This window comes from Leptopilina boulardi, unplaced genomic scaffold (genome assembly GCF_019393585.1).
Source record: "Leptopilina boulardi isolate dan_hultmark-lab unplaced genomic scaffold, ZJU_Lbou_2.1 LbouV2_51, whole genome shotgun sequence".
Classification (NCBI taxonomy): Eukaryota; Metazoa; Arthropoda; class Insecta; order Hymenoptera; family Figitidae; genus Leptopilina; species Leptopilina boulardi.
The window spans coordinates 2,963,853-2,988,712 of record NW_026137996.1 but is presented as its reverse complement, the minus strand read 5'-3'; the positions used below and the strand labels follow the sequence as shown (position 1 = coordinate 2,988,712).

The following is a 24,860-nucleotide window of genomic DNA, read 5'->3' as shown; positions in this document are numbered from 1 at the left end:
TGTCTTTGCGCGCGTTATCAAAATATTGAAATTTTGATATATCGTTAACATTCTTACAAATATATATATATTATATAATTTGTTCACAAATTTTTTAAATTTTTATAACAAAATATTATCTAACATTTTTTTAAATTCTAAATCACTTTTCTTAAATTTAAATTAACATTATCTTATATTTCTTTGAATACTGCGAATTATTTATAAAATATAATTCACTTTTTTTTTTTTAAAGATAACAATTTTTTCTTTGATTTAAACGTAAATCAAATTTAACTTTTACTTATAATTATTTTCACTATAATAGAATTTAATGAAAAAATAACGATATCTAAATTATGAAAAAAATTTTGTTCAAAAAACAAATGTTAATTTATTAGGTCCTGAAAATTGTCTTCTTGAAAGACAGGAAGTAATTCCGCGTAAGTTAGATTATCATCGGACCATACATTTTCATTTAAATCAACCGATGTAATAGTTGGTTGATTTAAATCAAGTATTACATCACCTTCATTTGCATAATTGAAGCCATTAATTAAATTACTTCTTACCTGATAATCAATATTTTCATTATCTATTTCTTGAGATGAGAAATCGTACTCCTGAAGTAATTGAGATGTCAAAAAAGGATCCATTTGAATTAAAATTTCATTTGTTAAATCATCACAACTAGAATTTTCTTCAATGTTTTGAATGTTATTAAAATCATTGATATTTCTTGTATCCTGCATGGCAAGTTTTGTTATATCCATTGGTAATTCACTGTCAACTTGAAGTTTTGCTTTCACCGAATTGTCCCATCCATCGTCGATAACTTCAATGATTTGTGATGATTTTTCACTTGAAGATGGTACATCAGATAATTTCAATAGCAATTTAGATTTTCTATTACGTGATTTTAAATTTGGTGATAATTTTGATATTTTAGAATTTGTTTCTTCATTCTTCGGTGATGATTTTGAACTTGATGTAGATTCTGGTGAATTGTTTGAACGTGATAGAACTATTTTTAAATCATTTGATTTTGATCGCTTTCTTTTTCGATTAACGATTTCGAAATTATCATAAGATTTATTACTGCAATTTTTATTTTCTATTTTTGATAATTTATTTTTATTCTCTGAAACATTGTTTACTTTTTCTTTTGGTTCATGAATTTCATCAATTCTGTTAATTATTACTGTTGGTTGATTTTTCAAAATTTCTGGATTCTGCAAAATTATTTCTGAATTATTAGAAATTATTTCAGCATCTTTTGAACTTTCTTTATCAGATATATTTGAACTTTGATTAAATTTATTTGAAATTACTTTTGATTTTTTAGATTTTGGCTTTTTTGATTTTTCTGTAATTACTTTCTTTTTTTTCGGCTCCTTTGGTTTATTGGTTGCACTTACTTTTTTTTTTAGAGAAATCATTTTTGGTTTTAAGAAAATTTCTTTTGTTTCTTTTTTAACTGCTTCTGATAATTTGTTAAAATTTTCTCCTGATTTCAAACATGGACAATAATTTATAATTACATTTGAATCATTAAATGTTTCTTCTACTTTATTCGTTATTATTTCTGGTTCTTTAATTATTATTTTTGACTTAAGAATCAATTCCGATTTTTTTATAATGGACTTTGAAGTTTTTGGTATTGATTCTGGTTTTTTAAACTGATGTTCCTCTTTATTAGCGAGTGTTTTAAAATTGATAAATTTTGCCTTTGGAATTTTTAAAAGCGTTTGAGATCTCTTGATTTGTTCAATATTTTTAATAACACTTGTTGGAGATTCCGTTTGAGATTGAATTTCATTTGATTTAAGTAGAAAATTATTTGGCAATATTTGTGAACAAGTAGGTTGAATTTGAGAGATATTATAATTTTCTTTAATAATTGGTACAGTTTTTTGAGTGTAAAGCTGTCCGTCATTCCAAATTAAAGGCTGTTGAAGAACATTTGATGGTGCTTGAAGATAATTAATATCTTGATTTAATGGCACTAACTTTTGTATCACAGACAAAGTTGGTTTCTTAAGTTGTTGTGTTTTATGAACAATTTTTTGTTGAGCCATTAAATTGTTATTTTCTTGAGCAATTTGAGAATTTCGATTATGAACTTTAAGGCACATTGGTTCTTCTTGTAAATTAGAATTAATTGAATCTCTAAAAGTTACATTTGTATTGGATATTTGAAAACTTTCATTATTATTATTATTATTATTATTCTTTGGTGATTGATTCCGGAGATTGTTATTTGAAACACTTGAAGTATTAATTTGTTTTAAGATTTCATTTTTTGATAATTCGTTCATATTGTAGAGAATTTGAAGACCAAGTATTGATAATGATAGCTGTTCTGTTGTATGAACACTAATTTGATGTTGATGCATTTCTACAGGTGTTGCCCCTGAATATGGACACACGATACATTGATAAATACTGTTCAGGGTATTAAGTTGAGGAACTGATTGATTTCTTGAATCACAACCTGAAAAAGAAAGTGTATTAAAAACGATGAAGTTCTATTATGAAAATAAAAATATGTAATATTATTTTTAAAAAAATGAATCGATAACATACCACATTAAAATATATATAAACCTAAACTTTTCTTAAATAAAATTTAATAACACATATTAATTTACACAGATTAAAAAACGAAATTTAAAATAATTATATGTTTAATTTAAAGGTTATATTTATAAAACTAGAATATTAATTTTTTTGGCGATTTGAGAACGATAAACAAAACAAATACAGTATATGTTTCAAAATAAAATTGTAACAATAGAAAAAATTTATTTAATGCAACACAGTGAAATAAGTATAATTTACCTGCTGAATTAAGAAAATCACCGGTATTGACTGCATTTTCTGGCGTCATTTTCTTGTTATTCATTTTTGCCTATCAGTTCTATCATCAGTCGTATGGAATGTGTAACTTGATATGTGTTATCAAAAACGTACTAACAGAAATTCTGCAATGTTTAGCATTACGACTTTGAACAATTATGGGAAAAATATCACATTGTTTTCTATATAATAACACCACGCGTGTCTTTTGCTAATTTACTACATACTAAATTTCAATATACATACATACAAACACATAAACAGATCAGCCGGTAAATTTTAAACAAACAAGAACTTCCTTCACTCTATTTGAAATTGCTGTGAAGTTAGTCAACTAGTGAATCGATTAGTATCGATTAATCAATTCTAAATCTATTTAAATTAATAACGAAATAAATTACTAAAATGTTAAATTTTAAAAGAAAAACACGAATATTAATACGTAAGAGTGATTAAAAGGAAATAATTTAAAAATTTAGAAAATATTGTTAAAATTTGATAAAATAAATTAAAGAACCCGCGGCACCACTTTTAGATTCGTCCCTGATGCCGGTGCCTTTATCTTCAATTGGCGCGAAGCGTTGTTTAGTTTCACGCAAAGCGTCTGACGAGAATGTTGTTTAGGATTGATTTGGATAGTTCTTGTTACATTTAAAAATAAATATAAAAACTATTATTAATAAAGTATTCAATTTAAATAAGAGTTTTATATAATTTAGTGTATGATAAACAAAAGGAAAGTTTGAGTGAAGTGTGAACTAGTATATATTTTTTTTCTTTTTGATTTTCAAAAAATGTCGTCTTTTTATTTTCGTGAAAAACCTAGAGTTAGCGACAAATTAAGAGGCAAAACTGGAGATGAAATTTTACAAGAAATTAAACAACATTTTGATGAAGACACAAATTCTTTTTTTGAACCATCAAACATGAGAATGTCTCGAGATCCTTTTGAACGGCATACAAATTTTCCCAGAGTGAGTTTTTATATTCTTTTGTTTTTTCCAATATTACACAACAATTATCACTTGACGATATAATCTCCATTCAACTTCGAAATAAATTTAATATCTCTTCTTGAAGTTGAGTTAAGAAAAATGTAATTGTTTTATATATTTTAAAATATAAATTCACATAACCTCATTTTTTTAATAGTTAAACCGTTAAACACTCGATTTAAAATTTAACGGAGATAAAAGATAAAATGAATTAAACTAATTTTTTCATTTTTAATTAATATTTAATATTTTTCACTGTTGTTATCATTAGTTTAATTGATTTACTTTTACCTTTGTAATTAAATGATTCTCTCTTTTAATGTTTCTTTCTCTTATCAATTTCTTTTAAATTTATATGATTTAAACAATGAATAAAAAGAAACAATGTATTTTACTATGTAGTAAATAATATAGTTATAAATAATGATCCTCTTATTCATTTTTTAAAATCAAGTGATAAATAATTGCTTTATTAACACGAATTATTTAAATGTTACACTGTTGACATTATTTATGGATACTTAAATAGATTAGAAAAAATTTTCTTTTAATATGTAATTTCAGGTCATTGAATAATTTGCTTTTATATTAGATAACTTTTAAATTAACACTACGCAATAATAGTGATTAGCCTACAAAAGTTTTACGCTGTGATAATTTTTTATCAAGAACTCATAAGTTTTACGTGTCACTATAAATTAATGTAGTTCTTAATCTGTTTTTTCACGATCATCATTCAAAATTAAAATTTTTTATTATAGTTTGATCACTTATTCTGATTATTAATGCGATCATCATGATGTTAATGAATGGATTCTTTCAACACCGATACATATCGACGCCTTTACATTCAATTATAAATGTTCTGCAATTATTAGCGGTTATTCCCTTCTGAATATATATATATTTTTTTAAAAATATATTTTCTATAAAATAAGAAAATTAATCATTTCTTGCGCATAAATAATCAATTCAAGTAACATAGATTATTAATGTAAACCGTCTGTGTTCTAAATCTTTGAATTACGCGCATATTCATAATATATTTTTCTATAATAAAATTTATTTTTCGTAAAATTTTTATATTCTCCACATGAAACGTTAACTTGCATTATATTTTTAAATTGAACGATTTCCTGTTGTCATTAATCTTAAAAATCCTTCCTTTTTCAAAAGGAAATCCTTGAAATCAACTCACTCCACCCCAATTTCATCGAACCACCTTAGGAATAATAATTTCTGCACCTTAGTGACTCATCTTCTTTTCGTTAGGGTTTTATTTCATTCCTTCACATTTATTATAGAGTAGAGACGTTATAATTTTCTAAATTCGTACTCTCAATTATTTTTATTAAAAAAGAAATAAAAGACTATTTATTTTTATTATTATAAAAAAATTGAATATAATGATTTTTTGTTGTTTTTGTAATTGTTGGCAAAAAGGTTGTTGAACTATTATTTTTGATTTTACACGAGAATTATAAACAATTATCAAAGAATAACAAAATTTTTTGCAATTAAGTCATTTTTTTGATGATGGAATTTGAGGATCTACTAATTATAAATTAATTGTTATAAACAATTTTTTTAAAAATAAAATTACACTGGCGACAATCTGACTATTTAATTTTGCAAAGATTTTATTTTTATGCTATTGGGCAGTGAGCCAAAATGTTTTTATAGCAAAATGTACTTTCGCTTTATACGACGTTTCAAATTACAAATTTTAAATAAGAAAAATATTCCAAATAGAGTATATTGTTTATAGTTTATAGAAATACTTTTTTTAAATAAATTTTTTAAAAATTATTTTTATCAATAATCTTAATTAAATTATTATAATAATTAATATTTAATATTAATAATAATAAATAATTAGTAAATTATAGATTATATTGATTGTATTTGATTCAGTGACAAATTGCAAAGAAAGTTTCTTTTTAATTTTTTGTGCATAATGAAAAAAACTTTGAAAGTGAGTCAAGCACTTTTTTTTTTAGTTGCTTTTATCTTTTATATTAAAATCTTTTCAATATTTAAAGTATTCAACTATACAAACGTTAACACTATTTCTTTTTAAGCAATTCTTTATGAAATGAAAAAAAAACAGTTAAAAAGAAAACTGTTAAGAACGTCAAAAGAATAAATTAAGATTCATGTTATTTTGGTTTCTAAATGAAATTTTAGAATCAATCTTACAAGATATATTTTTGTTACTTACAAGTATATAAATAATTAAACTGAGAACTTGAAAGTAATAGAAATTTAAAATAAATTATTTTTTTGAATTTTCAAAAATGAATTCTATTGAGAAACCATAGTTTTATTATTTTTTACTAAAGTTTCATAAAATGTTTTGACGATTATATTTTTGAAAGCCGAGCTTTCTCAAGTTTCATTAGTAAAAATTGGGGACTTTATAGAATTGTATATTATTTACAGTTTCATGAATATTTAATAACATAAAAAAGAGAAAAAGGAGTCTTGAAAGAGAGAGAGAGATTTTGCTTCCCTGTTTTTGGAAAGACGCCAAATTTTCTTTGTTGATATTTGATCACACATGAACTCGATTTTATCTTAAAAATACATTTCAAACAAGAAAGTATATAATTTAGAAAGAAAATAAAATTATATATACTAAATACTTGAATTTTTTTGTTTAATTTTTTTTAAACTGATTTTTTCCTGTTTTTTTTTTTTAATTAAGCGGATAAGTTATTAATTAAATTATTAAATGTAAATTGTATAAGATAAATTTTTCACTATGTGATATGGAAAGGGGAAAATAGTTTAAGTCGTTGGCCACGAAGAAGTTAGAGAACGTTCGAGATCTCTCAAAATAGAAACCATTGATCCTAACAGAAGGAGAACTTCAAATTTGATTTACACTCAATTTAACAATATACTTATTGTTTCTCATTAGATTTTCATTCATTTTTGCGGCAAAAAAATTCTTAAAAAAAAAAAAAAATAGTCAAATATTTCCCAAAGTGTCTAAAATATTAAAAAAAGAATCTATCAACAAAACTCTTAACTTTTATTTATTGTGACAAGATCGCTCAAGGGTCGCTGCCATTCTCGTTTTCTTCAACGCGAGATCTTTTCTCATCTATTCCTGGATTCCAAACGAGAAAGGCTAATGCATCGCTTTGCTGCTTTTGAATCTTTCTCAAATCTTTGTCTGTAATCTATATACAATTATTTTTTTTTCTCAAGTCAAAAAAAATTAATTTCACTTACAGATTTTAATCGATAAAAAGTTAGAAGAAACATTTTTTTTTTACTATTTTTGTTCCTTATCAAATTTATTTGACCTTTTTTTTTATAAAATTTTCAAAATTTATTATAATATTATAAATATTAAATAATTTATTTATGTCACAATTTCTCTTTCACTATATATATATGACAAATTCTAAAACTTTTCTAAGCACAAATCAAGGTTTATGTGGCTTTCCCAGACTAAAGAGACGATTCTCTGTCATATTTCGTTCTGCTTGAAATTGTGCGAGTGGTCGTCCAATTTTAACACGATTCTCGTCTGAGAAAGAGAGAGAGAGAGACGATTTGTGTTAAAGGTGTACTATTTCAAAGGGTTTCTCTCTGGCAATTAATTTTACTTGGAAATTTGCACAAAATTTCTCGTTTTCCAAAACTTTTCCTGTGATATATATATATATATATATATATATATATATATATATATATATATATATATATATATATATATATATATATATATATATATATATATATATATGCTTCTTGCTATATTTAATAAATATTTTTTATATTGAGATATTATTTTATATAGATCTGATGACAGCGTTTCATTTTTCGAAATGAGATCTCATTTCTTATGTTAATTTTTCCGTTTCCTCGTGACTCATATGACCCTCATGATTATAATGTGACAGCACATTGAAGCTCTGCTCTTTTCCTTTCTCCTATACATTAACAATACACACGTGACATACTGTAATAAGAAGGTGTCAATAATGTCGAAACACCTTGCTATATTTGCCAACACGCCATATATTTTCTATTTAATTTTATTCCATTTTTCTCTATAATTAAAATAATTGTTAACTAATAATTCTATTTTATTTTCAAAAAATTAATATTAATCTCTATAGAGAAATATTTATAAAATTATTTTAGTTATTTTACAATAATTAAAATTAAATTATTTCTTATAAGAAATATTAATTTTTATGAGATTCCTATTTGAATTTTGATTGAATTGGGTATTAGACAATTTGATCTAACACTGTTAAGTGGCATTTTTGAAGTTTGTCCAAAAAGTAATGTGCTAATTTATTGCTTCTATACTCGTGCACCTGTATAATAGTTACACTGTCTCTCGCTGTATATATATATATAAGATCGTCTTTGGCAAGTGAATTATACAATTCGTTCTCTACTGGTATGCCTCTTATGTTACATAAGAATAATTACAATAGCACTATCCATGTCAAATTACTGGCACATAATTCACAAATTATTTTATTACTTTTTAATATGAAATGAAAATTAATCCGAGTACCATTTCTCTCTTCATTATTTTTCAAAAATAAAATTCTCGAACAATATTTTAAAATCAATTTTTTTTTATCTGCAAAGATATATATATATATATATATATATATATATATATATATATAGATAAGTTAATATAATCTGTGCCACTCCCATCATTATTATTCTGTATAAGTTTCTATATGAACAGTTTTTGAGCTGTATTTTTGTCCGAAAAAAAATTTTTTTTTCTCGAACTTCTGATATCTTCTTTATATATCCTAAACACGTCAACTCTTTTGTCATGGAAATCACTCTAGAAAAATATATATCTGCTAAGAATGATTTATAAAAATATATTCAAAAAAATTTGTTCATTACAAAATTTTGTTTTGAAAATTTTTTTTTTTAAATCAAATTTTTGAGTGTAATAATTTAATATAGAATAAATAAATTATTAAAAAACATTAATTTTATATGAAAAATTGAAATTTTTATACTATTGAGCGTTTAAAAAGGCTAATTTGACAAATTATTTTTTTTACTTGTTGAAAATAAAATTATTCCATCAGTAACGACATGTGTTAACAAATGGAAAGTCAAAATGGCCGCAATGATCCAAGAACCTGTCTCTTTCTTATATTATACCAGGAAGGTGTTGACGTCACAAAATGGGAGAGTAGTAACATTGCTAGTCAAGAATACCTCCTCAGAGTTCATGTTCTCCTAATGAATCTATCGATCACCGTAGATCATCGATCGTCATTATCGATGATCCTACAACTTTTCGAGATCCCTCTATTTTTTTTTCTTTTTTTATTCAGTTCGATTAATTCTTATAAAAATTCGAATTTTTTAATTAATTTAAAAAGAAATTTTTTATCTCTTTTTTTATTCCATATTTTTTTTGAAACTATTTAGTATAATAAATTTCCACTGAAAATATAAATAATAATAAATTAATAAAAAAAATTCAAGATTATTAGAATTTTTCTTTTAAAAAAATCTTTCAAAAAGTGTTTCTATTGATAATTACAAAAAAAAAACATCATGTTGATAATTTAAATAAGTGGTTTAAAAAAAAAAAAATATTTTTCTGGCAAAGAGAAAAGTACGCATAGATCACGTAAGATGGCAACACTTGAAACTTTTGAAATTGAATTTTGTATATGAACTGAATTTATAAACAATTATTCTTTTTTTTTACAATTTTAAAAGTTATACAACAAAAAGAAAATAATTCATTGAATTATTTTTTAAATTACGACGATACTACCCACGTTTATATTTTGAGCTAACAAGCTTTATATCCATTGAGACGAAAATTTAGAATAACGAAGTGTAACAAATTTTACATTGTTCGTTAACTAGATAAAAGTAGAGTTATATATATATATATTTTTTTTTTCTGGAACAAGAAATCCTTGCATTGAAAGTACTGCGATTTCTATTTTTAGACTATATAATAACCTTCTCATGAAAAAAAAACATGCGTTTTTTTTTATTGTAACTTTGTTTCATTAAATTTTTGTTATAATTTACGAGACTTGAAGGTGTGCTTCATTTTTTTATTATTTAAGACACTACACAAGTGACTCATAAATTATAATTAGTTGTTATAAATTCTCTCTCGATTCATTTTTTAATTAGCCTTTAAAATATAATATCCAGAAATATGGAAAATTTTTGTCGAAATTTTTAAATTGAAAAAAATTAATCATTATTTTTGCGCAACACATTTAATTTAAAATTCTGAATATTATCAAAAGGTCAATTTTATGATCGCGTGCAGGTGTTTCAAGTTTCATTAACTAAATTTCCAAGAACATATAACAATTGATTTGTGTATAGAACGTTGTATGTGAATAAATTCTAAATGTAAAAAAAATGTTCACTTACTTTTTCTTTTCTTTAAAAATTTTTCTGGTACTTTTAAAAGAGATTTCCGCGACTCAAATGGCGTTCTGATTTTGCAATCAACTTATTATATTTTGTAAAATATTCCATAATTGAGACTTAAAACTCTCAACAAAAGTTTATTAGCTGCACATATTTGGAAATCAGCCAAGAATATATAGAGACATTTCATAATGTGTATGCCCTTCGACGGCTTAATTTCCGCTTCCGCTTATACACTTGAAAAAAAAATTATTATTCTATATTAAATTAAATTCCAAATATTATCAGTTTAATTAAAACTTGATCAATAAATTTCACAAACAAAAAAAAAAAAAGAAAACACTTTATAATTAATTTAATCATTCTTTCTACTAATAATTTTACCAATTTTTCACGAGATATATATTTTTTTTCTAATTTAAATAGAAATATCAATAAAATTTTGTAGTTCCGAATTGCATATATTTAATTTGCGTGAAACAAGGACGACTTTTGCAGTCCGTACACAGAATAAATGTGTTGAAATACAAAGCGTATTTTTGCATGCAGTCAAAGAAAAATAGAGATCTTTTGGAACATTGCCAAAATCCAATCGTATGACTAACATTCAAATAAGAATTTTATAGTTCAGTAGTACCTGACCCTTAAGATAGGTGAAAAAAAATTCTCAAAACAATAGTCACAATGTTAAAAAAAGACGCACTCGAATAAAAATAATCCTATCATTCCATTTCATCTTTTTTTTTTTTTTAAATTCAAATTTTACCTTGAAAATATTGATTCATTTTTAATGTATAATTAGTAAAAAAAAAAAAAATTTAATAATACTTTATAATTCTCTATAATGAAAATATTATAAAAATTTAGTTATATCTTAAATGATTTCGATAAAAGGACTTTAGTAATCTCTTAATTAAGTCAAAATGCTACCATAACGATAAAGCAAAATTCACGGGTAATTTATCTTTTTTGAAGAAATTTATAATGTAGGCATATTACCATTACGCCTCGGTGCCGATGATCGCATCTTGTCGCTTCCATATATAAAAATCGTCGTCCCTGCAGTTTCCTGCTTGCAAAGAACTCAAGGGGGGAAGTGTATACGTTTTCTATAAAAGGAGCCAGGTGAACGAGTCAGGCAAACAACCTTGCCTGGCGCCCCGCAAAATGTATAAAAGAAAGTTTTCTGAAAAAAAAAAAAAAAAATTATTGCATTGAAAGCCAGATCTGAAATTAATACAAAAAAAAAATTACAACGATGATTCACTATAAATAAATATAAATTTTTATCGAAACTTTTTACTGGTCAATGATTTAAAAAAAAAAATAATAATAATTTTCACCATTTTGTAGGAAGAAAAATTAATTATTTGCATTACAATCCTTTTTTTTTTTAGTTGACGAATTTTCTGAAAATAAAAGAATAATTACAAATTATATATATACTTAGTATAGTACAATTATTTTTATACATGAGGTTTATAATATTTACAATAAATATATAACTATAATTGTAATTCTGAAAAATAATTTAAATATTATTCTCTAAAAAAAAGGAAAAAAAAACTAGTGACTTACCGGAAGAAAAAGATTCACTGTAGAAAGGACAATCACGCTGTAATTTGTAAATTTTTGATAATGTAAATTCCTCTCAAGAGACCACGTGTTTGCAGTTGACATTTCGTAGCACGTGTATACTAGACAACAAACGCCACCTCCCACAGTTTTCATTTTTAACTTCCGATAAAGTAGCGCCACCTTCTTAAAACAGCATCATCATCATCATCTGCCCCACTTCTTTCAGTTTATCGAAACTCAACTTTTCTTGTTAAATCATCATTCTTTAAAGAATTGTCGAGAAGTCTAGAAACTTCTTCTCATCTATTGAGACCATGTTGTTGTAGAACTCTCTGGAAGTTTCGCGACTTGGTTTGCGCGCGCATCACGTGGTGTCGCAGTGCCAACACATTTAAGTTGTTCCCCCGCCTTCTCATATGACAGTATCTCAATAGTTTTCAGTGTGGTTTAATGCGTGACACTCACGCTTTTTTTTTTTTTATTCTATGCAGAATTTAAAGTGCATTCAACAACAACAAATAAGTTGTCAAAAAATTGAATTCATTCTTGGTGAATCTAAAAAAGAAACAGTGAAAAAGTGATATAGTTCAATTACTTATTTTTTTGAAGCTGAAAATATTAACTAACCAAAATCGAAGGAGAAAAAGAGGATCAAATTATTTCCAGTTTTTTGAAGCAGAGATTCCGGACAGAAATAATCTTTAAAAATCGGTAACTGACAAGATTTTAGAAGCGTGTTGGCATCGCTCGCATAACCTCTACCGGCATTTTTTTAGCGAGCTTCTTTTAGCCTGTAAAACAAAATCAAATTCATTAATAACTAGGCTATTTTTTTTTTTTAATAAATAGCCTTAAAAAAATATCCTGTGATTATAAAATTTAAAAAAAAGGAATAAGCACGTTTTTAAAACAGAGTCCAAGCTATGGACTCGCCTGTCATGCTGGACAACGCATCCAAATTCGGACGAGGGATCGATCTGGATTGCGATTTCCCTGTAAGTGCCCTTTCTCAAAAAAAAAATTCCCTATCATCATTCCTGATCAAGGCAAATGTTGAAAAAATATTTTTCTCAATTTCCCCTCCACGTGTCCCCTTCCACGAATTTTTCCAAAAAAACTCTTTGAATCAAGGTGACATGCGCGATGATACAATTTTCGTCAAGGTTCCTTCTAAATTGTTTGAATATTTCCCCAGCTTCTTATAACATAATATTTTCCTCGTTTTTATTATTCTTTGTTGAAAAATATACATTTTAACGTTTTATCTAATTGATCAAAAAATTCAAGATCTACACCCAAGGTGCCAATTACATGATTCAGAATCATTTTATACGGCTTTTGCAAATTATAATTTATTAACAAGAAATCCTTTAAAGAAAAAAAAAATTACAATTTATTGTATTGAAAAAAAAAAATAATGAAAATATTTTCTAGTTTAAAGAAACCTTGATCATCACAAAAATGAACAAATTCCAAAATAATTTCTTTACAAAATTCATAAATTCTGAATAATGAAAAATTATTTTGATTAAAAATTTTTTGCTTTGCTTACTGCTTGCTTCTTACAAACAATTTTTCATGCACAATATACAAAAATTTTTATACAGATTTATATATAAAAAGATATAATTTGACATGTTTTCAAAAATATTTTTGACTACATTTTAAGTGTCACACGTCAACTTTATTCTAATTTTATTTTTTATTTTGTGATGTTGTATTATTATTTTTTTATTTGCTGTGCATTTTTCACGCTGAAATTGTTGCTTAGTATCAGTTTCATTTTGTTTCCCCGCGTTTCGACGATGTTACGTGGAAGTTAGAAATAACTTTTCCGTGCAATGACGTCGAAACTCTCATCTTATGTTCTTAACGTGACTATATTCTTTTGGCCTGTGCTTTTAATTTTCAGTCAATAGATTTTTTTATCACCTGGCATGATTCATCTCGAAAAAAAATGTATGTCACAAAAAAAAAACCCCCTGGATATAATTAATGTTATTTTATACTCATTAACCATCCACATAATTATTTTCTATTAAAATTAATTTATGCTTTTATCCTTGTTACCCAATATTTTTATATTTAAAAAAGAAAAAATGTTACAAAATCATTTTTGTATTTTGATTTGGAACGAGATATGATTATACTCTTAAAATCCAAGTGTCTCTCTCGTCTATACGTATAAATAAAATTAATTTTATATTTTAGTTCGTGATCTAAGCCAACTCTTTACTTGAAGTAACCGTAATGTTTTTCCTTCGAGGAACAAAAAAAAAAAAAACCGGTTTTGGATAACCGGCACGAGCAAATTTTCGTATATTTACGATGTGCCAAGTCGTCGAGCCTTCTTCCAATAATGACGTATATAACATATTATCACGTGGGCGCGATGATATCGCAAAAAAAAAAGAAAATCTCGAGAGAGAGTTGAATTTACTTTTTTATACATAGACTTTGATCTACAAAAACAATTTATTTTGCCTATTTTTTTTTTCTTATTTTTTATATATTTCAAGAACTTGGATATTAAGAATTTAATCGTTTCTTTTATTGATCTATATTTGGGGCAAAAAAATTCGTCTTAATATTATTTTCAAAATTATCAATTAAAATATTTATCTTGTATAGTAAAACGAGTTTTATTATTGGTAGTTGAGCAAAGTAATATAGGTGAAGTAATTTAATTAATATGGCTAATTGACAAAATGTCCCTAGAAAATCAAATTTATTACGCATGATCGATTTTTAATTTGCTTTTTTTATTTCAAATTAAAAACTCTGAACTCTGAAAAAAATCTTATTTCACAAAAATTGGATTCTTTTGGCAAGAATTCCAAAGAAGGAATGATTATTTTAGCCAAAGATGTATATATATATATATAAGAGGGAATGTTTAAGCCGTGACCTACTTTTTCAATCAAATGATACTTATGGTCACCGTGACATTCACCCAGTTTTCAGAGATCAGAGACGATTCACTTTTTTTTTTTTTTTTCTACTGCATTTGTATCTTAACCTTCATTGTAGACGAATTTTTGTCCTTTAATTATTATCAATTTTTTTCTTGATATATTTTTTTAAAACTTATTTAAAAATATCTCTTTTTCTACTGTGAAAATATTGTTCTCAGGCTCAGAAGAAGAAAAAAAAATCGTCATATTAATATTAAATATAGAATTTTTTTTTAATTACAGGAAATTATTACGTGTGATCCTGTCTGACAATAGCAGACAAGAATATTGTCAATTGATGGAAATAGGTGATAAGGAATTTTATTATAGAGTCACTGCTATAAATAATTTAAATCTTTCATATGACTGATGCTCTATTAATTATTGCTGATTTTAATCATAGACTAGTTAAATTTTTTTTTTTTTGTCTCACAATTTATTAGTCACTGGTCGATTGTAATGTTCTTCATAATTTGCACAACACTGCACAATTTTTTTTTTTTTTTTCTTACGAAAAGCAATTCGTGCTTCTTGTCTTGTACCCTTGAAAATGACCTTGACCCAATAACCGAGTTCCAAAACAGAAGGTCGTCAAACTCTTGTAAACTCTCGCAATTAGTTTACTTTCATTGTTATAATTTCGTTTTTTATGTTAACTCCCTTATGAAAATTCATTATAAGAAAATAATGTTAAAGCTGAAATGTTTTCAGTATAATGTTTTTTGTATAATATTTTCGCGATTATAGATAATTTATTATAAAATTTTTTTTCTCAAATAATTATAAAAATATAATTATTAGAGACTCTGTAATGAAATCATTACAATTTTATAATTATGAAAATGTAATTATAGAAAATAAAATTTTTCACGCGCAAAAATTAAAATATTATAAAATTAAAATTATAAAAATTTAATTACTGAAATTAATTTTGTATTTTACTGATAACTATATATAGTTTTGTAATTTTGTATTTTACTGATAACTATATATAGTTATTAGTAAAATACAAAATTAATTAATTTCTGTAATTAAATTTTTTTAATTTTAATTTTATAATATTTTAATTTATGCACGTGAAAAATTTTATTTTCTATAATTAAATTTTCATAATTATAAAATTGTAATGATTTCATTACAGAGTCTCTAATAATTATATATTTTTATAATTATTTGAGAAAAAAAATTTTATAATAAATTTCTTATAAAAAATTACCTATAATCGCGAAAATATTATATACAAAAAACATTATACCATGAAAACATTTCAGCTTTAACATTATTTTCTTATAAGGAATTTTCATAAGGTCTTATTTTTACTGAAAATAATTTTTTGAATCATTTTTCTAAAATTGAGAAATAAGAGGGGAAAAAAATGCATAAAAATTTGTTACATTAATAGATTTTCTTGGAAAATTTAATTAATGCAGGAATTTTGTGACTGTAATCCAAGAATTTCTGTCATACAGGTGTTTTTCAAACAAAGACTATGAATATTATGCACAAGTAATTATCTTTGAAAATATACAAAATAGAAAAGAATTTTTCGTTTTATTGTTCAAATTTGATTATTTTTATACTATTTGTATCAGATTTAGAAACAATCTTTTATAAGGTAAACGTTTAGCGAAATCTTAAAAATTATCACTTCCTTTTATGAGGATTTGAGTGATTTCATTGCTTGAGAACTAGTGATTTTTTTTTTTTTTTTTTTTTTTTTGTATCTACACTTTGTTATGACGTCACAGACAGAAGCGTGGGTTGGGTTACACATTCAAATATGTTGTTCACGTAATGATCTGTATATCTATAAGTACATAAATTGTTAAACCAGGTACTTAATAGTTGCGGGCAGAAAATTATAAAAGCAATAGGTCAAAGTACAATTGTTTTGTAAACAAGTCCTTTGAACTATAGTACGAGAAAAAATATATTTCAAGGATTTTTTTTCTTATTCTTCGTTTTTCATGGAACAGACAGTAATTTATGTGAATTTTTTCCTCGAGTGCGTAGGCATTTTGGTAGTTTTGACAGTCTCTATGTCAGATTAGGAAGCCATATTTGGTTAGATCTTGATGCCTTTCATATATAACTATATGCGCAAGAGAGGTGTAAATTGATCGAGAGAAGTGGGTCATGTTTTTCAGCGTCTTTGCTTTTTCATATTGAATAAAAAAAAAGGAATTATTTTTTTTTTTTCAGAAAATTGAACTTTATGAAAATATACTCGAGAATGCAATTATTAGTAGGAGGGAATATTTGTCATTCAGAAAAACCGTACAAGTCAAACCAGAAATAAAATCTTGTCGACAAAAAAAAAAAAAAAGAAAAACTCTTGTTAGAAAATTTGCATTACGTGTCTCAACTACATAATTTACATATTACTAATTCTTTTTCATTCTGCTTTTGGAAAGTGGTCGTTTTTATTATTTATTCTAACTTAAGAAATCTTGTTTTGAAAACATTAACTTTTTTTATTCAGTTTTATACCCTGTATTATATTATATTATCTGATAAATTATTATTGTTATGATTATGATTTTAATGGGAAAACGTCTTCTTGAATATATCTTTCATTGCCATCCTGCAACTTCATAATAATAAAATGTTATAGACATGAAAAGTCCTTAAATTCAAGATTCAAATCAAGGAAATAACAATTCTTGACGTACTTAAAGTAATAACCTTCTTTCAAATCTTTCAAATCAATCTCAATCGTTAGCATGGTGATCGATGACTTTACTTGCCATTGAATATTTTCCGCAATATAATTTATTTATTCCTTTTCAATGAACATAGTTAATTCTGAACATAAAAGCTCGAGAGACCGATAAGAAATCGATATTCATTCTTCTTAATGAGGTTTTTCACTCAGAAGGTGATATAAATGGTATACAAAATAGCCACCGTTTTCGCCCACACGAGTATATATTGCTTCACAATCTCATTGCACAAAGACTCTTAAATTCAGTAATAAAAATAGAATTAAAAAATTTTTTCTGAGCATGAATCGTTTTTGTGAAACAGTAGAGAAGAGATATTTTAGTAGTTGCACTTTTCTATTATTTTTTTTAAAAAAACATTTTTTATTGTATTTTCTGTTTCAGGGTTTTAATTTCGACGAGGACGGCTTTGGTAGACGTACAGATTTACGTTCTCATTTGGATGACTTAGCCACTCGTCATCCAGAATTTGCTGATCATTTTCTTGGATCAACTTGGGGTGATATCCCCTTTCAAGGTACATTAAAAAATCGTCGACGAGGCTCTGGTAGTGGAAACAATTATCAAAATCATCAAGACGAGGATACAAAAAGTCAAGCAAGTGGAAGTAGTGCAGCAAGTGGTGCAAGTGCCGTTAGTTCACACGGTGAACCAGAAGTTCGACACGAATTTCAAGAATTTAAACGAAATCCAATTCCTCAATACGGCCTCAGAAATACCGTCGACATTGGTCAACATCAAATAAATATGGATAATCCACAGAAAATTAATCGAAATCAACGATCAATGTCAGCTCCACCAGAAAATAGACAGGAATTTCAACAGACAACTGAACAACCTCGTTTTGTGTCTAGAGTTGAAATTACACCCCAACAACAACAACAAGAGCAAGTGGAAAAAGAAAAATCCCCAGAACCACAAGCTCAACAGCAAAAAACTCAACAACAGGGAAATGTTAGACATATTCCCATTTTTGTTGAAGGTCGAGATGAGCCAGTAATTTCTAAAAAAAGAGATGATGATTCTTTTGCATATTCTTCATCTCCACCGCAATTTCAGTCTCAACCACAGTATCAATCCCAACCACAATATCAATCTCAACCTCAATATCAATCACAACCGCAATTTCAAGCTCCTCCAAATTTTCATAGACCCTCGCATTACAATGAACGATTTGGAAAACAAAATTGGCCATCACATTTTCAAGAAGCATTCTTTGATCAACCCAAATGGGGACGAGAAGAGCCTGAACGTCAATTCACGAGAGATTGGCCTCATCAACATTCACAGCAGTTCCAACATCCCCAACAACAATCACAATTTCAACAACAGCAACAACAACAGAAGCCACAGTCACATCAACAACATCCACAGCGGCAGCAACAACAACATCAAGAGAATCAACAACCGCCTCAACAACAAAAACAAGAACCAGAAGCCCCTAAACCAAAGCAAGTACTTCCTAAAGATCCCCTCGAGAGGGTTGCACTCGTTCAAAATGAAGTGAATTCACTCAACGAGCAGGTGAAAAATTACAATGGCAATTCACGACAAAACAAAGATTACATGTATCTCGATGAAATGTTAACACGAGAATTAATAAAACTCGACGATATTGAAACTGAGGGTAAAGAAAATGTGCGACAAGCGAGAAAAAATGCCATCAAAAGTATACAAGAATCTATAAATCTCTTGGAATCTAAAGTTCCATTACCAGGACAAGAAGTGGAAAAAACAGAATTATCAGAAATAAATAATGAAAATACAACAAATCCATCGACAGAGACTGAACAGAGTGAAGAGCCTGCTGACAACAAACCCATTCCACTTCCTCCGGGTCCCAATTCTTTATCAATTGTTTCTAAAGAAGAAGAGAATCAAATAAGTGCAAACACTTCTGGACAAGTTGAAAATCAAATTGAAATTTCCAAAGTTGAAGAAATTCCAGTTGAGACTGTAGTAACCGAAAATGATGCTAAACTAGAAGAACCTAAGAATCAACTTCCCGATACTTCGACTAATTTATCAGAAATTGAAAATCAAATTTCTAATTCACAGGAGACGCAGGAAATCCTAAAAGCAGCGAAATCACCGAAAAAGGTGAAAAAAACGAAGAAACAATTAGCGCCAGTTTCGGTGGAGCCGATACCTCTTCCTGGACCCAAATCTAGTGATAATGAAACAATATAACCTCGAGCAAAAGCCTCGCGTTTATTTCAAGGATTGAGAAAATTAGTTAGAAACAAAAGTATCTCTCGAAAAGACACTTGAGAAATGAGAAAACAATTTACGCGAGGAAATACATTTTAATCATTAAAAGAGAAATTATATACCTTCAGAGAATTGAAGTGAGAAATTAGGCAATTTAAAAAATAAATAATTGAATAGAAAAGATACGAAATTCACGCACAATATAATATATAATAGTTTATATTTAATTTTAAACTCTATAAAAATCCAAAGATTGTGATGCAATTATTTCTAACGAGTTTATTGAAAATAGAATAACTTGGCAAAAAAAAAATGAAAGAAGAATACAAAATGAATTTATATCGTTTCTATTCGATTTTTGCATAATGCGCCTCTTTTCATTAAAAAAAACGCTGTGCAAATGTCTTCATTTTTCTTATGGTGCCATATCAAATCAATAATTATGCGTAACCTTGGATTATTTATATAAACAATTAATGTTAAAATTATTTTTTTGTTTTGAGAAGTCTATTTTGAGTGTTGGAAAAATAAATTTTTATCTAACACTGGATATAATCCACTTTTTTTTTTGCATGTTTATGAATATTTTAATTTTCATAAAAAAAAACAATTGTTAAAAAATTATGGAAAAATTTACTTACTCGAGAAAAGTATTTAATTTGTTCCATTATGAACGACTGAAAAGTGATTTAATTACTTTTGTCATATATCGATCATATTTTTTGTATTTCCGCGCAGCGTTTATCGCATTTGGATCCTGCCTTTAAAAAAGAAAAAAGAAAATTGAATAATAATGAAAGAAAATTTTTGGAGAATTTTTAGCAAATCTAATTTGCTTTCATTTAGGAGGATCTATGATTAATTTTTTTTTATATATATATGCTATACAACTTAAAATACGAGACTAGTAGAAAAAAAAAAGAGTAATAAGATCGCCTCTCTTCGTTCAGTATTAGAGGGACGATTATTACGTGATTATTATTATTTTTTTTAATTTATTGATGAATGAATGATGAATGCTCGAATCGATTTTGCGAACGTCTTATATTATAAATTACGTGTGATCGAATATGAGCCGTGCATGTAATATTTTTAAATCTTCAAAAAAAAAAATATATATATATATACTAGTGTGTACGAAATTTTGCAATGACTGTTTATCTTCATGAAATAAAAAAAAAAAAATTCATTAAAAAAATAAAAGTTTATTCTCTTTGGAAAAGACAAAATTGTTTTGTTTCTTTGAGTGAATGATTTGAAAGCTATCGTTTTAGTGTTAATTGAAAGATAAGCAGCCATCGTCCCATTTTTGTTCAAGGTGATACTTGATATCCTCATTCTCCTTAATAAGATTTTTATGTAAAATATATTTCCTATCCTTTAGGGATGAAATCGTGTTTTCAATTATTGTTTTTTGTATTATTAATTGCGAGATAAAGTCTCCAAAAAAAAGGATAGTGAAAGGTAGAACATTGTACAAAATGCCGAGGACGAGTATGTAATTAGTTTATGATAAAAGTATAATTAAACATTCTCTCACGTTTGAAACTCTTTTCTTTTAATTTCCCCTGCACATCCTTATAATATAAATCAAATTTGGATTTGATATCTAAATATAACTTGAAAAAAAAATCATTATGAATTTTTTTCTAAATTATAGATAGTAAATTTTAAATAAAATAACATTTTTAAACGAATGATTAAATTAACAAGCTTTCAGAAATAAATATAATAAAACCGACAATTTAAATAGGATTTTCATTCACAGTTAATGAATCATTAATATAATCAAAGATAATTATTGAATTAAATACAAAAATAAACATATACGGTAAAAATATGAAATTAATGTTAATTATATTTCCTCGAGTTTGTCAGATTTGTATAGTAATCCAGTAACAACATTTATTATTTAATAAAACCGATAGTTATTATAACAATGCAATTTATTGACGAAGCAAGTCAATAAAGTTTCCCATGGAAGCTGCAATGGAATTTATTCCCTTCTTCGTTGAGAAAAAGGGAAAGCGTGCGATTCAGCCTCTCATAGTCATAGATCGTAATATTGCATAATTCATACATTCTCTTGAAAAATAATGTCGGTATATATAGGTAACAGTTGTAAAGTGCAAATAAAATGAAGAAGACTTGTAAATTAATAATATGCGCACATCAAAGGAAAAATTATTCGTGTCAGTGACATTAATAAAAAATCTTATTTCAATAAAATTTTTCTCAAGTAAATTTTTAAAAACAATAATGTAAATAATAAATTTTTAAAAATTAAAAAAAAAAATCATGATAAAAATGTTCTTCAAAATATCATATATAATATATTTTCTAGACATTAGAAACCTCCTGTAAAAAAAAAAAATAAAAAATCATAAACTTTAAATATATTTTTTAACCGGATATATTAAAAAGAAAGATTTTCTAAAATGTAACGTCTCCCATGTCTGAATCTTGGCAAAGCTCCGACGAATGAAAATCTAAAAATAACTTTGGGAATCGGTCAGTATAATGACTAGTGGGAGTATTTTGCGTCGCGACTGCAGATAAACATCCCTACCCCCATCGAGAAAAGTATGAAAATTCTGTTCAAAAAAAATCAAAAGCTACCACTAAGATACATCACAATGTAAATATTCCTGTATAGTAAAATAATGAAATTTAAAACTAATTTATAAGCACAATTTTAATTTTATTTCCTACACAAAATTGTCATCACTGCGATGACCTATTTAAAAAAAAAAATTAAGTGCATTTTTAGTAAAACTTGTATCATCTTTTTCTTGGTCCTTTTAACGAATATCTAATTAATATCACAATTAATTCGCAGTGTTTATAAAAGCTGTACAAATGAAGAAATATATATAAATATATATGTCTTGAGATAAATATAAAATCTTGTTTAAAAAAAAAAATTATCCTTTAAAAAGTACCAATGACAATTTAAAAAAATAAAAAATTATTTACTTTTAGCTCGACTTCTTTTTTGGTTTAAAAGGAACAACCGTGTGACTTCCCAATTCAAAGTCATCATGATTGTCTGCGAAGCAAAGTGTACAATAAAGATCATTATGACATCCTTGACAACGTATTAAATCTGTAGTTTGATCACACATCACACAAGCTTCATCTTCATCGTCTGTGCTCATGTGTGCTGTCTGTAGGAGAAAATAATTTTTACTTAAATAAATTTTAATTTTGTTTATAGATCGAGAAGAGATTAGCGAATTTCACTTACTTCAACTTCCATGTCTTCTATCTCATCAACATCGCCATATTTCTTTTCCAAGGCAGCTTCCGCCAGAGCCTTTTTGATTATCCTCTTAGTTATCGATGCTTCATCCTCATCATCATAATAAGCATTATGAATACTCGACGAAGACTGGGAAAAAAACATTAATTTAAAATTTATTATAATCATTAATATTCTAATTAAAAATTCGATTTTAATTTTATTACTATCTAAGAATTAAACAATTTTATTATTAAAATAATAAAAATTATTTTCTATTTTAATTCATATTTATAATAAATTTTGTTTTCTTATAGAAAAAAATAGTATTTTATTGTATAAAAAAATTAATTTTCTACTCACTGTGGACGGCTGAGGATCTTTTAGATAATTAAGTCGAGACTGAATTTCAGCAATGGGATCATTACGTGCCGCTAGTTCCAATCTAGTCAGATATTCTTTTATTAAATCATCTGTCTTCTCTTGGTCGCTTCTATTATCAACATAGTGTATCTACAATCAATTTTAAGATTTAATAAATATTTTTATAAGAAATACACATGTTGTTTATTTCTTTTTTTTAATTAATTAAACTCCTAATTATTATTTGTATTTAAAAAAGAAAAAGTTATTTATAAAAAAAAAAGTAAATTTTCTTTACATTCATTGGTTTATGAGAAACGTCAGGATTTTGATCTTTCAACAAAGCCAATCTTCGTTTAATATCTTCAACACTAGGAGGTGAAGTTTTACCATCTTCATCTTTCAATTTTCTCAAGCGATCAACAATTTCTTGATCTGCTGGCTCTAAACCAATTTTCAATTTGTCCCAATGTTTTCCATGTGCGTACATAACTATTGGTGGTTTTGCTGGATTTTCCAAAGAATCCAATCTGTTTTTAAAAAAAATTTCACTTTATTTTAAAATAAATAAATTCAAATGGTAATATGAAAAAAAAAATTTTTATCAAGATAAATGTTTAGCAAAATAAAAGTTATAATTTAGATGAAAATCATAGAATATGATTTATTTTACTTGTAAATATTTATATAATAATAAATTAATAAAAAAGTAATGTAATAAATACAAAGAAAAAATATTACATCATTTTCAATATCAAATTTAGAATTTACTATCAATAAAAAGCAATTTTATTAGAAGTAATACTAATTTTATAGAATGGAAATTTTAAATTCAAATTCGTTATATTTATATAAGAGTTATTTGACAATTATTACTTGTTTGTGATATCCACAGGAGCTAGAGGTTCATTATTTTGATCCATAATTGTATGTAGATTCGTTGAATTATTATCTTCAGTATTTGTATCCATTTTTTTACTAAAACATGGACCACAGACTTTCTTTAATCCGACTTTAGGAACTTCACATTTATACTTCAGGCACTTACTACAATATGAAAAGCCACAGTTAGGGCAAGCTTTCTGAAAAAATATTTTGAATCATTGTCTTCAAATATCAAAACAAAGGTTGAATAACAAACAGTAGTTGACATTACACACTATAGAAATTCTAGGAATGAAAATAAGTTCTTTAGAAAATTTGTAAATTTTGAAAATATATTAATTAGATAGAACTATACTAATATAATTTTATTATACTATTAAATAAATGAGAAAAATATGAATGTGACCTTCTAACCTCTATTATCATAAATGTCAAAAATGTTCTTACCTCTCGTAGAAATAATGAAAATTTTGATTGACATGTGTTACATGACATTATCTATTATTAAAGATAGTTTCTAGAATAATCTGCAATTTACAAAACTTACACAATTATTTGTTATTTTATAATAAATAAGCGCTATTAAAATATGACGTATAAACGTTTACAGCTGAGCAATTTCTGTACTATCGACACTTATCAAAGCAAATTTAAT

At 26.0% G+C, this 24,860-nt stretch overlaps 3 protein-coding genes and 1 long non-coding RNA gene across 9 annotated transcripts; 1 reads left to right on the top strand and 3 right to left on the bottom strand.

The window, feature by feature from the left end:
• Positions 1–334: 334 nt before the first annotated feature.
• LOC127289848 (general transcriptional corepressor trfA-like) lies at positions 335–3,129 on the bottom strand. The gene is made up of 2 exons (XM_051318065.1): positions 2,821–3,129; positions 335–2,473 (listed from the first exon to the last, which is right to left on the bottom strand). Exons 1-2 carry the CDS (start codon positions 2,882–2,884, stop codon positions 369–371), a joined length of 2,169 nt encoding a protein of 722 aa, XP_051174022.1. The 5' UTR covers positions 2,885–3,129; the 3' UTR covers positions 335–368.
• Positions 3,130–3,425: 296 nt separating this feature from the next.
• LOC127289851 (BAG domain-containing protein Samui-like) lies at positions 3,426–21,264 on the top strand. Of its 2 annotated transcripts, none has more exons than XM_051318069.1 (2): positions 3,426–3,812; positions 17,890–21,264. In XM_051318069.1, exons 1-2 carry the CDS (start codon positions 3,633–3,635, stop codon positions 19,693–19,695), a joined length of 1,986 nt encoding a protein of 661 aa, XP_051174026.1. In that variant the 5' UTR covers positions 3,426–3,632; the 3' UTR covers positions 19,696–21,264. The 2 variants fall into 2 exon arrangements, with proteins under 2 accessions (XP_051174026.1, XP_051174027.1); XM_051318070.1 differs by lacking the exon at positions 3,426–3,812 and adding an exon at positions 12,288–12,823.
• On the bottom strand, positions 6,198–12,110 carry LOC127289856 (uncharacterized). Of its 4 annotated transcripts, none has more exons than XR_007844225.1 (5): positions 11,829–11,963; positions 11,250–11,659; positions 10,251–10,486; positions 8,897–9,287; positions 7,586–8,667 (listed from the first exon to the last, which is right to left on the bottom strand). It is a non-coding gene; the product is annotated as an uncharacterized LOC127289856 (long non-coding RNA). The 4 variants fall into 4 exon arrangements; XR_007844224.1 differs by lacking the exon at positions 7,586–8,667 and having other exon boundaries at positions 8,806–9,287; positions 11,250–11,436; positions 11,594–11,659; positions 11,829–12,110; XR_007844226.1 differs by lacking the exons at positions 7,586–8,667; positions 8,897–9,287 and adding an exon at positions 6,198–7,021 and having other exon boundaries at positions 11,829–12,110.
• A 1,132-nt stretch (positions 21,265–22,396) lies between the features above and the next one.
• LOC127289852 (abscission/NoCut checkpoint regulator) lies at positions 22,397–24,837 on the bottom strand. 2 transcript variants are annotated; one of them, XM_051318072.1, is made up of 6 exons: positions 24,653–24,837; positions 24,197–24,402; positions 23,619–23,850; positions 23,321–23,470; positions 22,964–23,107; positions 22,397–22,883 (listed from the first exon to the last, which is right to left on the bottom strand). In XM_051318072.1, exons 1-6 carry the CDS (start codon positions 24,698–24,700, stop codon positions 22,695–22,697), a joined length of 969 nt encoding a protein of 322 aa, XP_051174029.1. In that variant the 5' UTR covers positions 24,701–24,837; the 3' UTR covers positions 22,397–22,694. The 2 variants fall into 2 exon arrangements, with proteins under 2 accessions (XP_051174029.1, XP_051174030.1); XM_051318073.1 differs by having other exon boundaries at positions 24,753–24,813.
• Positions 24,838–24,860: the final 23 nt, after the last annotated feature.